Genomic DNA, 15,048 nt, shown 5'->3' with positions numbered 1-15,048 from the left:
AGGGGAGGGAGGAGAATGCGACATAGGGGTGGGGTGGCGGAAGGAGAACGCAGGGGAGGGTGAAAGGAGGGAGGGAAGAGCGACTGTGGGGGTGACAGAAGGAAGGAAAGAGAAGTAAGGGGTGTGAACCCGGCTAGGGATTATATTTATCAAAAAGTGAAGTTAGACATCTCCACAGTTCTCTAGAGTGAAATTCTGCCACTCTCTATTCATTTCTATGGGATTTTTAAAAGAGTATTTATCAATGGGTGAAAGTGAAAGTTCATCCTTTGATAAATACGCCTTTCAAAATTCCATAGAAATGAATAAAGAGTGGCGAAATTTCACTCTAGAGAACTGTGGCGATGTCTAACTTCACTTTTTGATAAATATACCCCTAGGGGTAGGGAGAAGATACTTTTAGAGGTAGCTGCCCAGAACCCCCCTATCATTGTGCCCTAGGCAGATGCATCTTCTGCCCAGGGCTGATCCTATCAAATGTGGGGCCCAATTGGGACCATGTTGGCGGGGCCCCTAGACAAAGTGTTGCTGGCTACTGACACACCAAGTATTTAGGAAAATAAGGGCATACAGGCACAAAATAGAAAGGAAAGGGGCAGACAAGGTAAGAGAGTGAGAGGGATGAAATAGGGGCACATAATAGGGGCACACAGGGTAAGAGAGAGAGGGAGGAAATAGGAGAGTGGACTGGGCCAATTAGTTTGGGGTAGTCTGGGCCGATTCAGCTTGGGAGCAGGCTTGGTTGGATTGGGGGCAGGCAGGGCCTAACAAGGTTGAAGGAAAGCTGGGCCTATGAGAGTTGGGGGCAGGCTAGACCTATGGAGTTGGGGGATAGGCTGGCTTATCAGAGTTGGGGGTGGGCTGGACCTATGGATTTGGGGATGGGCTGGACTCTCAAAGCTGGGGGCAGGCCAGGCAGCATCATGTGCTGAGGGAAATATTATCTGTGCTGCCCTGTGGTGCGGGGCCCCCAGAGGTGCGGGGCCCTATTGGGCCCAATTGGTCCAATAGGCCTAAGGCCGGCCCTGCTTCTGCCTACCCCTAGTTCCTGCCCTGGGGCAGGGCAAGTGGGCGGGAGATTGGGGATCAGAGTGCACGGAGCCCTCTGAAGATCGTCCATCTGTTTAACCCTATGCCCGAATGAGTGGATCACTAGCCAGTTAGGCAACACGAATGACAGTACAAAATGGCCAGTGGACGCCTCAGTTGATCATTCAAGTAGTCAGCCAAATAATCCACTCACTTATAAGAGCCATGGAGGGAGCTAAGGTGCTGATGGCACTGATCAGAATATGTCTCCATTTGGCTATTCAGGAGGATGGCTGACCCCAGGATAGTATAGTTGTTTCTCAGACACTGATATGTTATTAAATGTTTCATTTATTACTGTTAATTCCTTTCTCTTTAGGGATTACAGTGAATTTGATTCAGAAACCTTCACCGACCCGCCAGATACTGAAGTAGCAAAATACAGTTTCTTCCATAAAGTGAGTGTCTGCTCTGTTAGACTGATATTCTGAATATTTTAGTGTTCAGAAAAAAAAAAATATTTCGGTATTTGTATATTGCTCCTCATTGGGCTGAATATTATATAAACATGCCGGAGAGCTGCCATGCTGTACGTTTTGCTGATATATAGGGAACATGTTACAAGATTGAGTATGAAATAAACTTAATGTATCATACCTATGGTTAACATAACCAAAATGTTAAACTTGTAATTTCTTTCATGTGTGGTTTTATTGGGTTCATGACTATGGTCTTAAAATGTGAGAGCCCCAGTCGGAGTGTTTAAATGAGTTGTAAAACGTTTATGTCCATATCAAGGTGACAGTTAAAACAATCTTTTTACATTGTATAAGTGGCTCCGTTGTGTGAGACCCAGCTGATATCTAAAAGTATTTGGTGCAAACTCCTCATGGGTAGCTTTTTACCCATAAAGTGGATCACCGTTCCAGAGGCCACCCCTTTAGACTAGAAGAAAAGAACTTTCATTTGAAGCAACGTAGAGGGTTCTTCACAGTCAGGACAGTGAGGTTGTGGAATGCACTGCCGGGTGATGTTGTGATGCTGATTCAGTTAATGCCTTTAAGAATGGCTTGGATGATTTTTTGGACAGACATAATATTAAAGGCTATTGTGATACTAAACTCTATAGTTAATATAGGTATGGGTATATAGAATTTTAATTAAAAGTAGGGAGGGGTGTGTGTAGGGATGCTGGGTTTTCATTTGGAGGGGTTGAACTTGATGGACTTTGTCTTTTTTCAACCCAATTTAACTATGTAACTATGTAACTATGTAACTATGTAGCTGTAAAGGAGAAGGAAAGGTATTTTTACTTGGGGGTAAAAGTTAGGCACCGCCAAATGATCACGTGTACTTATCTGAAACCCCAGGCACCTATTAGGAGAAAATTGCACCGGCCTGGGGTTCTTCCAACGAGCACCACGGAGCAATCATTTTCCTTCTTCTTCTTTTTTGTCATGGCTGCACATGTGCAGTAGCACGAAAAGCCGAACTTTAACATTCTACTACACATGCGTCTGCCCCGGGAAATTTGAAGAAAGAAGAAGCCAGAAGACAAACGCTCTGTGGTGCTCGCTGGAAGAATCCTGGGCCGGTGCAGTTTTCTCCTAATAGGTGCACCAGCCTGGGGTTTCAGGTAAGTACATGCGATCACTTGGGGGTGCATAACTTTTGACACCCCCAAGTAGAAAGACCTTTCATTGTCCTTTACAGCTACCCACGAGGAGTTTGGGAGTTTAGGAACTGTCAATCATTAGACAGCGGAGTTGATGCAGATGGGGAAGCAGCAGTGAGACCTGAGCAGGGGGGCTCTCTTTGCATTTAATGGCATGTGATTGTGTATATACCTAGATGTACATGGTGACTGTAGAACAAGCCAAATAATATGTCTACTTTTGCATTTGTCTTTAAGTCTTAAATAAGACATGAAATAAACCAGATCAGAATATATGGGAGTGGGAACTGACCTTTATTTTTTGGTTGTCCCTGGTTGTATCCCTAAGATATGCAATTTGTCATATTAAAAGTGGACTGTGGTCAGAATTTCCCGGAGCTCACCCATAGGCAATGCACAAGAGAAAGTCCAACCCGAACCCACTTAGCCTTCCCAAACACAACAATCACCGTCTGCCAACAATGTTCACAACTGGTTAATTCAAATCGATATTCTTTTACAGGGTTCCAATGTGGCATTTTTGGAGTTACTGTGCTTTCCAGAATCCTCTTCATTCCTATTCAAAATATCTAAAGTCATTTGTGATTCCAACGGAGCCGAGGTAACTAGAACTACAACATATATGTGTGTGTGAAAATGTGTGTGGTCTAAATGAAACTTTTGATTTCGTCAAAAAAGATGCTATTTTAAAGGACAGTATCTGAATTCACTACCTCAATGTTGCTGTATTTTACTATGTACTGTACAGGTATAGGATCCCTTATCCGGACACCCGATATCCAGAAAGCTCCAAATTAGGGAATGGCTGTCTCCCATAGACTCCATTTTATCCAAATAATCCAAATTTTTAAAAATGATTTCCTTTTTCTCTGTAATAATAAAACAGTAGCTTGTACTTGATCCAAACTAAGATATAATTAATCCTTATTGGAAGCAAAACCAGTATATTGGGTTTATTTAATGTTTATATGCATTTCTAGTAGACTTTAGACATGAAGAACCAAATTACAGAAAGATCCATTATCCGGAAAACCCCAGGTCCCGAGCATTCTGGATAACAGGTCCCATACCTGTATATTCTATTATAATTAATAATTTATCAGCAATTAGGTTGTAACAGTCTACAGCTAGTAGGCAAGTGAACGGAAAGCCCTAATTTCTTGCTTTCATTGACATGTTCACCTCATGACTAGGACGTCAGCTTTAGAAGTGCCCATATGGTAAAAAAAATATTTGAGGATGAAAAATCCATCTCTTCATCATGGAACGAGGTTGAATGTCAGCCTAAGTGAGGGGATATGGTCTTGTAAGTTAAAGTCAGACTACCTTTCAGTCTAAATTGTTTTTAAATATACAGCATGTGTGTGTATATATATAGATAGATAGATAGATAGATAGATAGATAGATAGATAGATAGATAGATAGATAGATAGATATACATATAGATATATATATTTTACTTTCTCTCTTTCTTGATTTCTGTGCAGCCTGACAGCTCCTTTCAGTTTGCGAACACAGCTGAGGCGTCTTGTCAAAAGTATGAAAAGTGCACTGAAGCTTTAGAAAAACAAGGCTTTAAGAGAGTAAAACGTATTCCACCAAAGGTTGCCCTGCTGACATCTGAGGCTCTGCAGAAGGTGCATATTCTCTATATATCTGACCTGCTTTTCATTCTACGCATATTTAATATTACTTCGTACTATAGACGCTTGCTTTTCATTTCCCTTTGCATAAGTTTATGGGAATATCAAAAAGTGAATATTTTTCTATTATCCTTCCCAAGTAGCTTCAAGTAACATGCTGTATATTGTTATCAATAGGTCCTGCTTGAAGAAGCCATAAATGCTACCAAGTTGTCTCCAGTTGTTGGATATTTTGTGGAAAGTGTTTGGACTGAGGCTCTTGGCCATTTGGATAAAATCCTCTCGCGTCCTGTAAACAGCATCAGTCTGAATGATGTAAGCCTTGTAGAGACTGGAAACAGTGTCTGAAAATCACAATTCTTATATATATTTATCATGTTTATTTCATTTTGACTCTGACAATGTGAGCAGTTGTATCATACATATACCTTGTGGGTTTTGTTTGTTTTCTCCTAATTTATTTCATAGGTGAGCAAAGCAGAAGGCATTCTGCTCCAGGTTAGGAAAGCTCTGGACACAGGAACAGAACCTGGGGACATAAGTAAAGCAATGGCTGAGTTCTATCGGCTTATTCCCCATAAGAAACCCATGCTGGTCAACATTAACAAGAAACTTTTGTCAACAAAACAAGATTTGTGCCAGGTATGGAATAAATGCATGATGTAATTCTACTGTAAAATATATTTCAACTGGAGTAGGCTAGATATCACTTCAGATTGCGGAGCCATTTGATCTTAAAGGGATCCTGTCATTGGAAAACATGTTTTTTTCAAAACACATCAGTTAATAGTGCTGCTCCAGAAGAATTCCGCACTGAAATCCATTTCTCAAAGAGCAAACAGATTTTTTTATATTCAATTTTGAAATCTGACATGGGGCTAGACATTTTGTCAATTTCCAAGCTGCCCCTGGTCATGTGACTTGTGCCTGCACTTTAGGAGAGAAATGCTTTCTGGCAGGCTGCTGTTTTTCCTTCTCAATGTAACTGAGCGTGTCACAGTGGGACATGGGTTTTTACTATTGATTGTTGTTCTTAGATCTACCAGGCAGCTGTTATCTTATGTTAGGGAGCTGTTATCTGGTTACCTTCCCATTGTTCTTTTGTTTGGCTGCTGGGGGGGGAAAAGGGAGGGGGTGATATCACTCCAACTTGCAGTACAGCAGTAAAGAGTGATTGAAGTTTATCAGAGCACAAGTCACATGACTTGGGGCAGCTGGGAAATTGACAAAATGTCTAGCCCCATGTCAGATTTCAAAACTGAATATAAAAAAATCAGTTTGCTCTTTTGAGAAATGGATTTCAGTGCAGAATTCTGCTGGAGCAGCACTATTAACCGATTCATTTTGAAAAATTTTTTTCCCATGACAGTATCCCTTTAAACTGGGTTAATCTAAGCATGAAAGCAGGTTCCATCTGGAAGCTTCACACCCTGGAGGAAACATGTCTTGTTCCATATTATTGGTAACAAAAAGCTGATGGCTTTCACAAGTTGCAGTTTTGGGTCACCTCCTGTATAAAGCTAATATTCATTTCTAATGGATTCTATGGCTTATAAGGTCTGGAGCAAACTACACCATTTATTACAGTAACCCTTATATTGTGTAACTGCACATTAGTTAGAAATATTGGTGGTCCCTCTAAAGTCCTGGGCCTCATAGTTGAGTCTACTGCCCAAGATTCTACTCTTCCAGGCCATAAGTGTGACAGTTGCATAATTAAGGAGAATTTGGGGATCCATGGTTACTAGTATTCCTTGCGTGTCTCTCCCACTTTAGACCTAGGCCACCCATACTGTAGATATGTTAAATTATCGAACCTGAATTAGTAGCATATTTCAGCCTTTTAGATTCAACCCTGTGTGTGCTTTGCTAATGAAATGTATAATATGTCAGACAGAACCAGAATTTTGAGTTTAATGTGCCAATGCACCTTGAAAAGTTGTGGGATTGAGTCGTGAGTTTTTTCATCCAGTGCGTGAATATTCATGCCTTTGTAAAGACACGTGTGTACTGCTAGAACTTGTATGCCTTTCTCACCATCTTTTGATTAAACGCTTGAGAATAAGTTAACATGCGTTTTAAAGACATTGAGTATCATTGCAGCTTATCAGAGATATGGTCAGTGTATGTGAAACCAACTTATCAAAGCCAAACCCAAGTATCCTTGCCAAATACCAAGCCTTGCGATGCCAAATCGAACACGTGGAGTCCGACACTGAGGAGTTTCATCAGGTGTCACAGCAAATAAGGGAGAACAAACACTGGTATGTACATACAATAGCACTAAATATTGTATCATAAATAAGGAGGTTTTATGCCAAGCTTGGCCCAATCAATATCTGACTGAGCCGTGATTAATTCAGCAGCCAATGTCTGCCTGTGTATAAGCACTTTCAATCTAGATAGAAAGAAATATCAGGTCTGTTGATCAAATATTGTGAGGACATTGAGTTTGTCTTGAATCTCGTTGATTTTTTTGTCTCTCTTTTGCCACCCACAATACTGTAAATGCATGTTAATGTTTTTTACCCTCTTCTTTGTATAGTGAGGAGTCAATTAAAATACTGAAAATATTCCGTGTTGGAAAATTAAGTGAAGCCACGGGGTTTCAAAGGAATCTTGGGAATGTCAAGTCACTGCTTCATGCATCTTCTCCAAGTCACTTTGTGGGGATCCTTTCCCGGTAAGAGGGTGACCTCATGGACTGATATAACAGGGAAGAAGAAAAGGAAGAAGAAGATACTGATATTTCTAAGCAACAAGTAGTAACTTACCATCTAACTCAGCAAATTATTCCAACTGTGCACTTCATTCTTATTGTGCTATGGTTAATAAGGTTAAGGATTAAATACACTGGGGGAAACCTAACCCTTGGCTTGCCATTAAAAAAAATAGATTGGTTTAATAAGTTAATAATGTGTATGTGAGATACTATTTCAAGTATTTGCTACCCCTGTAACCCACTGGCTCATTCCCAGTAAGTGAAATGTGATTTTGACATGTCAGATCAGTACATGGGCAATACGGGCTATATGATTTAGTGGTAATTTATTATTAGTATGTTTTTAATAATGTTTTTGTATTGATCTTTTTCCCCCCAGTGGACTGCTCTTGCCAAAAAATGTTGAAGATGATTTGGGTTTAGAGAGAACTGATATTGGAAATCTCGGAAGCGGAATCTACTTCAGTGATTCCATAAGGTATGGAATTCTATTTTTATTTTTCAAGACGAGAGAGGTTAGAACTGGGGTTCTATAGCTGAACGATCAATCCAGTCTTCTAATCACTCAACAGCGTCTAGTGAGTCCCGAAAATCTGTGGTTTGGATTAAAGTCACAAGATGTCCCAATTTCATTGATACTGACAATCAAAGGCAACTTGTTTGTGAATTAAGCTGGCCATAGATGCAAAGATCCGATCGTACGAATCATCGTACGATCGGACTTTCCCATCTCCCAACCCGCCACTAACCATTCAGATCAAAGTCTTACCAGTCAGATTAGTTAAAGAACAGATCAGCAATGTTCTGCCCCTGACAGCAATCGTACGATATCTATGTCCAACCAAACCTAGTGACAGTCTCCCACTGAAAATCGTACGATCGGCAATACACGCAGAGATATTATCGGCAGCCAACAGAAATTTTCTAACCTGTCCGGTTGACCAAACGACCGATCTCCGCCGGACGAAAAATGCCGTGACTCTTCACACACGGTCCGAAAATCGTACGAATCCTCGATTCGTATGATCAGATCTTTGCGTCTATGGCCAGCTTTAAGGGTGAAATTGGATGAATGACCCATGGAATATTGTCGTCCAAACCTGTAATTCATACAAGTAATAAGAGGACTTGGTCCCAATATTTAATTGCCCCGAAAGATTTCCACAAGTCTTAAATTTAGAACTCTGCTCTTCTTTATTTTATTGGTCTGTTTTTCTATTTCTTCTCGACATCTAATAACCCATAAATATATCACATGAGGTAGAAAGAGGCACAAATAGTGTAAGTGGTCAGTGACCCTTGTGAAGTTTTATAAAGCTGTCTGTTACCCAGAAGTACAGATGTAGAGGAATCTGAAGAAGTAGGTGTCTGTCAGTGTTACACATGTATGATTGTGCTTTAATAGTGTGTAGCTTGCCATTTACTGTCAAGTCTTGCGCTCACAACAAAAAGCAACACCAGCTAACTCAGTGGAGAAACGTTAAATTGTGCCAGACAAAGTATTTCTCTCTATCTGTTCTAATATATTTGTTATCTGGCCATTTACAAACAAAGCTTCATCTTGCCAGCAATTAGCCATATAATAATTATACTGTTTGTATATTGCATCTGTTTTCCCTACAGCACAGGTGTTAAATATTCAGAACCCAGTGTAACCAATGGGGCGCGTCTCTTGCTGGTTTGTGACGTGGCTCTGGGTAACTGCAAAGATCTCTACAAAAGAGACTTCTCACTTACTGAAGCTCCAAATGGCTTTGATAGTGTTCATGGAGTCCGACAAGTGCCTGGAAGGAAATCTGATTTTGAGGTAACCCTAAAGAGATTTATCATGTTATGCGTTGTGTGCTTTTATATTCACATTCACTTAATAATTATCCTATCCCTCACTGATCCTTGAGGATTATAGATCAATAGTTCAATATGCAGAGCTTTTGACTGACGAGCGAACCTGATTACATTAATTGTCATCCTGAACCATCTGTAGACCCAAGGATTGGGTATAATATGAAGCTTCTGTTTTTGCACTATTCTATACCAAAAAGGTTAAATGAATTGGCATTTTGCTTAAAGTTTTAATCATAAAATTCTATGGTTTTTGCTATTTTTGAGCTAAACGTGGAAACTGAAGCTACTCCATGTTTGGTCCTTGAGAGGTAAATAATTACATTCCCAGTGCGCATTTAATCTCCCTGCATAATAGACTTTTTTTTTTATTTGTGCAGATGAAATTTAATGATCTACTTGGGGCCACATATGGAGTAGCAATAGTTTGTTTGTTTAGCTGAAGAAATCGATTTCTTGTGATTATAACAAGAGGCAAAAAAGAATGTTCAGCAAAAGTCCTATTCATTGCACTCATGTAGGAGAAGATTGGGCATTCAGGTCTTGACAAAACAACAGCAAAATATACTGTATGTCAAAATTATTTCCTCTCAGTTCACTGAAGCATTTTGACCATGACCCCACCCTATCCCATGGCCAGAACTAGGGGTAGGCAGAAGAGGCAGATATCTAGGGAGCAAAGCTTGTCGGGTGCCAGGCACATACCTTCTTACTGACCAATTCCGCTCCCCCCAAGGAAAGCACTTGTATGTGCAATCCTTGTGCTGGGCCGAACCAAAACTGAATCCTAATTTGCATATGTAAATTACAATCACAATTTTTTTTTTTTTTTTTAAAATCCTTTTTTTCCTTTTCTGCCTTTAATTTGCATATGCAAATTAGGATTCAGTTCGGTATTTGGCTGAAACTTACATGAAGTATCCAAAATAGTGGATTCGGTGCATCCCTAATACACACACACGCATGATGAGGTGGGAGCAACTGGTCCAACTAGTCAACCTAGGCAACCAAATGTGTATAGGAGCACTTGCACTTGGGGGAGTGGAACTGTCCTGGCACTGGTATAGCCTGTAAAAAATAACAGTTTGTCTTTTGCAGCTATATGAGACTATGTAGAAGATTTGCTGATCATGTACCAAAGTCAAGTTTTTTTCATACACTAATGAGAAAATCATAATATCAATAAACTTGTAGTTTTAAAAGCATATTTAAACAAGAAGAAGGATGCATATGTAATGTTGACACTTGTTGGTTTACTCAAACAGGATGATGAATTTGTGGTGTACAGCAAAGATCAGGTGAAAATGAGATACGTTGTGCAGTTTTGCACTGCTAAAGACCAAGTCAACATGGAACATGACAAACTTCCTGTTTGGGTTGAGCCCACGGAGGAAGATGTTGGAGAAGAACCAGTCCAGGCAGAAGGTGAAGCCTTTCATTTGTGTAATTACATTTAATGATGTACATAAACTGAAGCAAAAACGAATATATATCTTATAAAAGAACTTGTGTAAATCAAAAAATGCCAATGCTAAGCAGCAGGAAGCTTCTGGTTTGCTGGTTATGGTTTGGTAATCTCTCATTCCATCATTGGATGGATCTGTATTCAGGAGAATGGAAATGACCATGTTGATATGCAGCAACACTGTTCTACCTTTATATTAGCCAGTATGAGGGCAATGGACAACAGCAATTACTTGACCTATCAAAATATGACACCAAACTGGTACAAAACAACCTCTTCCTTATTTATTCCTACACATTTCTGGACACATACAGGTACATTTAAACATTTCTATTGCAGAGAATAGCAGACTGTCACTGCATCTGCAGTTTGTTATGAAAGTTAATTCTGTGCAGCCTTTTTTTACAACACTTAGCCCGCAATGTAGTTATAGCTTAGCTGGAATAAACATCAGATACATTCAGAGCCTTTCTCAGCTGGGCAATGTTGTGTGGAGAAACAGAGTGGTATTGTGCAACTACACTTTATAATTTAGACAGATAGGATGCCAGAGATTCCTAAACCTCCCAAATGGGCTTATTAAGCACAAGATGTACTAATGTTGTACAAGTGATGTCAATGAGGTACAATGGTTTGCAGCAATATTCAGGTACAAAGCAACTGTACTGTGCAGCACTGTGAAGATGGCTTAAAGGGATACTGTCATGGGAAAAAACATTTTTTTCAAAATGAATTCGTTAATAGTGCTGCTCCAGCAGAATTTTGCGCTGAAATCCATTTCTCAAAAGAGCAAACAGATTTTTTTATATTCAGTTTTGAAATCTGACATGGGGCTAGACATATTGTCAATTTCCCAGCTGCCCCCAGTCATGTGACTTGTGCTCTGATAAACTTCAATCACTTTTTACTGCTGTACTGCAAGTTGGAGTGATATCACCCCCTCCCTTTTCCCCCCCAGCAGCCAAACAAAAGAACAATGGGAAGGTAACCAGATAGCAGCTCCCTAACACAAGATAACAGCTGCCTGGTAGATCTAAGAACAACACTCAATAGTAAAAACCCATGTCCCACTGAGACTCATTCAGTTACATTGAGAAGGAAAAACAGCAGCCTGCCAGAAAGCATTTCTCTCCTAAAGTGCAGGCACAAGTCACATGACCTGGGGGAGCTGGGAAATTGACAAAATGTCTAGCCCCATGTCAGATTTCAAAATTGAATATAAAAAAATCTGTTTGCTCTTTTGAGAAATGGATATCAGTGCAGAAGTCTGCTGGAGTAGCACTATTAACTGATGCGTTTTGAAAAAAACATTTTTCCGATGACAGGATCCCTTTAAGATAACCCTTTATAGAATAGATAGTGGTCTGGATTCCTTCTAGTAGGAATATTCAGGGAGTAAAGGCTAGCCTGAATCCCTTACTATATAGCCATCACTTTAAGGCCAGTAATACATTGGAAGAGCTGCCTCCATCTTTAAATCTTCTTGGAGCACAATTTGGAGCTAATTTACACTACTAGAGTGTCTATGACGTCTCTAAAGGGGTTGTCCCTAAAGGGCTCACTCTTTACTGGGGCCTTGTTGTCCCAAGCTCCCCAGCAGATATCCACCATCCATCCAGAAGATGTAGACCAAACAGGAAAAGACATTGGGGCAAGTTTTTACTTAAGGGCGAAGTGGCCGTCTCTAGTGAAAATTTGACAGAAATCCAATCTGCAGGGACATTGCCAATTTACTAACAGGCGTAGAGGACAATTCGCTAGCGAAAGACTTATGAAGTTTCTTGCCCTTCATTCAGGCAAATGATCGTTACGCCGCTAATCCATTAAAATGCGAATTTTCCATAAGGTTACCCCTTTTGCCAGAGTTTGCTTTGGCCAGGTTATACGTAGTGAAGCTGCTTCCTCCTTAATCTTATGTCAGTGACATCATATCCTGTCTGCCAAAAAGTCATAAAAAAAGTTAAAACGCTGGTTTTAATGTTTTTTTAATATTTTATAGTGGGATTATGTAAATTGTAACTGTTAAGGGTGGTGGCAGACGTGGCTACTGGAGAGATTAGTTGCCCAGCAACAAATTGTTCTCTTCTTTGGACGACTAATCTCCCCTAAATGCCTTCCCGCTGGCTAGAATGTAAATCGTCAGCAGGATGGCACTCGGATCACTTCGGTTTTCCGAAGTCGCCCAAGGCAACATCGGGCGACTTTGGAAAACGAAGTGTGGTTTGTGTACCTACATTTAAAGATCATAAGAATGGGACTGGAAGTTTAGTTGCCTTACCCAATTGTGATACCAAACAGCTGCCTTGGGGATCATGTGTTGAACAGACAACCAGAGAGCCTTTCAAAAATTTATGTAGTTTTATTGGAGCACTACATGTTTCAGACTACACGGGTCATTCCTCGTGCATTTAACAACAATAAGTGTCCTTGGGGACACGAAACACGTCAGGCTTTTATACATAATGTAAAATAAGACTTTTTGTACTATTTAAAATTTGGGCTCCTGGATTCTACTGACTAATTGATTTTGGTGTTCTGGAGTGGTGCCTGCCCTCTATTTAGTTGTGTTGCTCCCCTTTGCTGAAGGTCTGCGGCATGAGCACCCGGTCCCACCGTGGAAAGCGGTAAGCTTGTCCACTTATTCAAAGAATTCGTGCTTCCTATGGTCTAAATGTATGTGGACCACCACTAGGGGTCACAATTGGTTTGTCTATAAATTTTGCAGAGCTTCTCTGTTTGATTGTCACTGAGGAAGGGCCATGCAGTCCCGAAAAGTTTGATCACTGTGAAGTGTCATGAGGAATAAATATTGGGAACCCCCCATTTGCAGCAGGTAAACGGTATTGGCGTCAAACTTTTTCAAATTGTATATTACTGGCGAGTGGCTAGACCAGGGCCTACAACTAATTCCCTAATTGAACGTTCATGTGCATTTAACAACCAGTCAAACAAAAAGTGAACTTTTAAACCAGTGAATAATCCCCCAAAACTGCCTTCAGCTCCATCTTGTGGCCAGAAGGCTAACGGCACCAGCCAGATTTATCAATGGATACTATTATATAATCTATCCACAATAGCACCAAAATGTAGCTTCTCATTGTAACAGTATCAATATGCATTGATAACAAAATAGCAATAGTAGTAAATCATATTTTTCACCAGTCTTAAAGCTATATAGTCCATTTCAATTAAAGTGTTCATATTAGAAGGATTAATCCAGTTTTCATGCTGTAAGAAAGTACAAATATTGTTTAACAACAAATTACAAAAAGATTTTCAGGCTCCAAGCCTCATTCATTCCTAGTGGTTCAACTGATTTCATGCTGCCTATCCACTTAGCTTCATATTTCAACAGGAATTTCTTTCTATCCCCACCTCGCAATGGTCTTTCAACCTGCGCCACAACCATCCATTTTAGACTAGCAGCGTTATGTTTGGCTGTGTGGAAGTGTCTCCCAACTAGAATGTGGGTCTTTTTATCTGTAGGGTTAAAGTTACTAATAGATCTCTTACGTTCGCTAACCCTAATTCTTACTTTTCTCAAAGTCTGCCCCACATACACCATTCCACATGGACAATTTAAGGCATATACCACCCAATCTGAGTTGCAAGTAACGTATTGTTTAAATTGAATTTTTGACCACTCAAGGGTTGTATAATGTAATTACCTTTTGTCATAGAATGGCAGCTGCAGTTTAGACATGGGAATGTACCAAATTCCAGGGTGCTTAAAAATCTGGTGGTAACTTTTTGGGTGCAAATGTCAGCTTTAACCAGTGTGTTTGTTTCTCCCCCTTTTATTAGAAACAATGATTTTTCTTTAAACAATTTACCATATTTTTGATCATGTCCCAGCACAGACCATTGTTTCCTTATTATGTTTTCAATGTTTTTGCTTAATAACCCATAGTCTGTTACAAACGGTATCCTTTTTTCATCCCTTTGTTTATGTTTTTGTTTAAGCAGCTTAAACAAAACATAAACAAAGGGATGAAAAAAGGATACCGTTTGTAACAGACTATGGGTTATTAAGCAATCTTTGGATTTTTGCACGAAACCCATCACAGATCAGGATATCTTCGGGACTTCTACCATTGAATTATATACATCATTATATACAAGGTCATTTGATGCTGGATGTTCGGATTTAGACTTTTTCCATCCTCGGGGTATAATAACTCACAAAGAGTTTGAGGTTTTTTGCTAAAAATTCTGATTTTATAGTAAAAAAAAACCAATATTTTTTTGAGTTTTGGGCATTCGGACTATAACAAATAACCCCTAAGAGTTTGGAAAATTATCTTTTCCAGCAGATCCCATGTTGGAGAATCTGCCTGAACCACGGAGCATAAAAGGCGGCCTCCAGAGTGTTCAAGGCAACCAGATCCCTTTGGAAAATATTCACGTGAAAGGCAGAATGATGGATTTAGTTGTAGAAGTAAGTACTCTTAATTGTTTAATACTAAAACTCTGACCTTCTCTTATTACTGGAAGTAACATTCTTTATTTATCTTAGGTTATAATATTCCAGACCTACATAAACAAATCCTCCGTTCCCATCGAGGCTAAATATGTTTTTCCCCTGGACAGCACAGCAGCTGTGTGTGGCTTTGAAGCATTTATAAATGGAAAACACGTTATAGGAGAGGTACAGTGTTATAGATTTTGTAT

At 39.8% G+C, this 15,048-nt stretch overlaps 1 protein-coding gene across 35 annotated transcripts in view; it reads left to right on the top strand.

Annotated features, from left to right (window-relative positions):
- LOC108709018 (protein mono-ADP-ribosyltransferase PARP4) overlaps positions 1 to 15,048 on the top strand; it is a 104,014-nt gene that overhangs the window by 16,005 nt on the left and 72,961 nt on the right. For 33 of the 35 annotated variants that reach the window (XR_005965927.1, XM_041584529.1, XM_041584525.1 and 30 more), the window contains exons 5-16: positions 1,409 to 1,487; positions 3,207 to 3,305; positions 4,193 to 4,342; positions 4,526 to 4,663; positions 4,817 to 4,990; positions 6,452 to 6,612; positions 6,894 to 7,031; positions 7,450 to 7,548; positions 8,694 to 8,877; positions 10,178 to 10,337; positions 14,688 to 14,815; positions 14,894 to 15,025. Coding sequence is in view for 34 of the 35 variants with exons in the window: in XM_041584529.1 (XP_041440463.1) it covers positions 1,409 to 1,487; positions 3,207 to 3,305; positions 4,193 to 4,342; positions 4,526 to 4,663; positions 4,817 to 4,990; positions 6,452 to 6,612; positions 6,894 to 7,031; positions 7,450 to 7,548; positions 8,694 to 8,877; positions 10,178 to 10,337; positions 14,688 to 14,815; positions 14,894 to 15,025 (1,642 nt within the window). In the remaining variant the exon portion in view is untranslated. The remainder of the gene's footprint in view (positions 1 to 1,408; positions 1,488 to 3,206; positions 3,306 to 4,192; positions 4,343 to 4,525; positions 4,664 to 4,816; positions 4,991 to 6,451; positions 6,613 to 6,893; positions 7,032 to 7,449; positions 7,549 to 8,693; positions 8,878 to 10,177; positions 10,338 to 14,687; positions 14,816 to 14,893; positions 15,026 to 15,048) is intronic. The other 2 variants (XM_041584526.1, XM_041584524.1) reach the window with 1 other exon arrangement.

Source organism: Xenopus laevis, chromosome 2S (genome assembly GCF_017654675.1).
Source record: "Xenopus laevis strain J_2021 chromosome 2S, Xenopus_laevis_v10.1, whole genome shotgun sequence".
In the NCBI taxonomy this organism is placed as follows: Eukaryota; Metazoa; Chordata; class Amphibia; order Anura; family Pipidae; genus Xenopus; species Xenopus laevis.
Note: the sequence above shows the minus strand (reverse complement) of the source record. Positions and strands in the feature narration are given on the sequence as shown.